A 1,340-nucleotide genomic window follows, 5' to 3' on the forward strand; every position below is an offset into this window, starting at 1 on the left:
TTTTAGTATACAATAATATGCTAACGTTTAAGATTTATTTTTTTTGTTTAATTCGAAATCTAAAGTTACGGCAGAGTTTCATAAACTGTATCTACGAAATTATAGCTAAGCAGCCGCAAGCATTAGATATTATTGCGTGTTATTGCATTGGTTTAATGTTATTAAAGTAAAGCCTTTTGTTAATCTCATACTAATTGAGTTAGTGTTTTATGTGTATTTTTAATTAATTAACTTTACAAATTCAAATTTATATAATTAATAATAATTTGGCTAAGCCGCCATTTTTGTTTCTTTGGGGCACTGCGATTAAAACAATCATAAACATACAAAATAAAAACTTTATAAAAATACGTGGCCTTGCGGGGGAAGTTCATTCAAATATTTAACCAAGAAGGGAGGCGACTACTCCTGCGGGAACTGCTCCAGGGCCTTCTTCTTCTTTTTCAATTGTAGGTTGGTAACCGTTAGAGTCAGCAACATAGGTCACTTTGTATGTAACACCATCAGGTCCGACCCATGAGAAAGAACCCTTGACAACGAGTGACTCGTCTTCGCGACCTTCGTTGATGATCTCACCTTGCTGTTCTTGTTGTGTGCCGTCGCTTAGCTCGAATCTATAAGCAATATGAATTTATGTAATTGATTGAGTTGGAAAAAATATTCGGTACATTTTCGAAGAATCTACGACTTCACGACTTAAAAAATCTCAGTCCAATAACATGTTCAATTTATATAATCACAGAAAATGTTTTTTCAATGCATTTCACGTGTATAGTGTGGTGTAATCGCTGGATAATATGGTAACTGAAGATAGAGAATGCACAATGCGCCCATTGAAATTATGTGGTGCAAACCAAGTGTAATTATATAGTATTTAAAAAAAAAATAAGAATGTTTAGAACAAGGGTTTTTTAATAAACTTGTATTTAACATTTTTATTACCTACATAATATACAAGTAAGTACATAACATATTACTATTGTTATATGAATACGTTTCATTAAATTATTGACCGAAAATGTTGCTCCCGAAAATACTTACGCATAACGATAGTTTCCAAGACCAACGTTGTCATTGTCATATCGCAGAACCTGCACGTTGTCTGATGGCAGCACGGCCCCAGACACGGCTGCAACCGCGATGCACAAAACAATAAGCTGTAAACACAAATAAACACTCTGTCACTATAGCCATTAACAAAAATAATATTATATTTATCGAATATTTTATTACGAACCAGTTTCATTATAGATGTTCTTTCTACGTTGAGTTTTTTAGGTAATGTAAGGTATTGGTTGAGTCGCAACTTTTATACCGAAATAGACGACTTATTATTAAAC

The 1,340-nt window shown here is 33.1% G+C and overlaps 1 protein-coding gene across 1 annotated transcript; it reads right to left on the reverse strand.

Annotated features, from left to right (window-relative positions):
• Positions 1–320: 320 nt before the first annotated feature.
• On the reverse strand, positions 321–1,340 carry LOC149484674 (endocuticle structural glycoprotein ABD-5-like). The gene is made up of 3 exons (XM_089700385.1): positions 1,238–1,340; positions 1,042–1,157; positions 321–614 (listed from the first exon to the last, which is right to left on the reverse strand). The coding sequence occupies exons 1-3, from the start codon at positions 1,244–1,246 to the stop codon at positions 383–385; spliced, it is 357 nt and encodes a 118-aa protein (XP_089556511.1). The 5' UTR covers positions 1,247–1,340; the 3' UTR covers positions 321–382.

Source organism: Colias philodice, chromosome 11, assembly GCF_061535455.1.
Source record: "Colias philodice isolate Cphi_HAF_F1 chromosome 11, ilColPhil1 Martin Lab GWU primary, whole genome shotgun sequence".
Taxonomy (NCBI): Eukaryota; Metazoa; Arthropoda; class Insecta; order Lepidoptera; family Pieridae; genus Colias; species Colias philodice.

Bases quoted from the DNA above. Each gene is read 5' to 3' on its own strand.
- LOC149484674 (XM_089700385.1), bottom strand. The intron at 615-1,041 runs GTAAGTATTTTC...TATTGCTTATAG, and splicing joins CTTGGAAACTATCGTTATGC to ATTCGAGCTAAGCGACGGCA.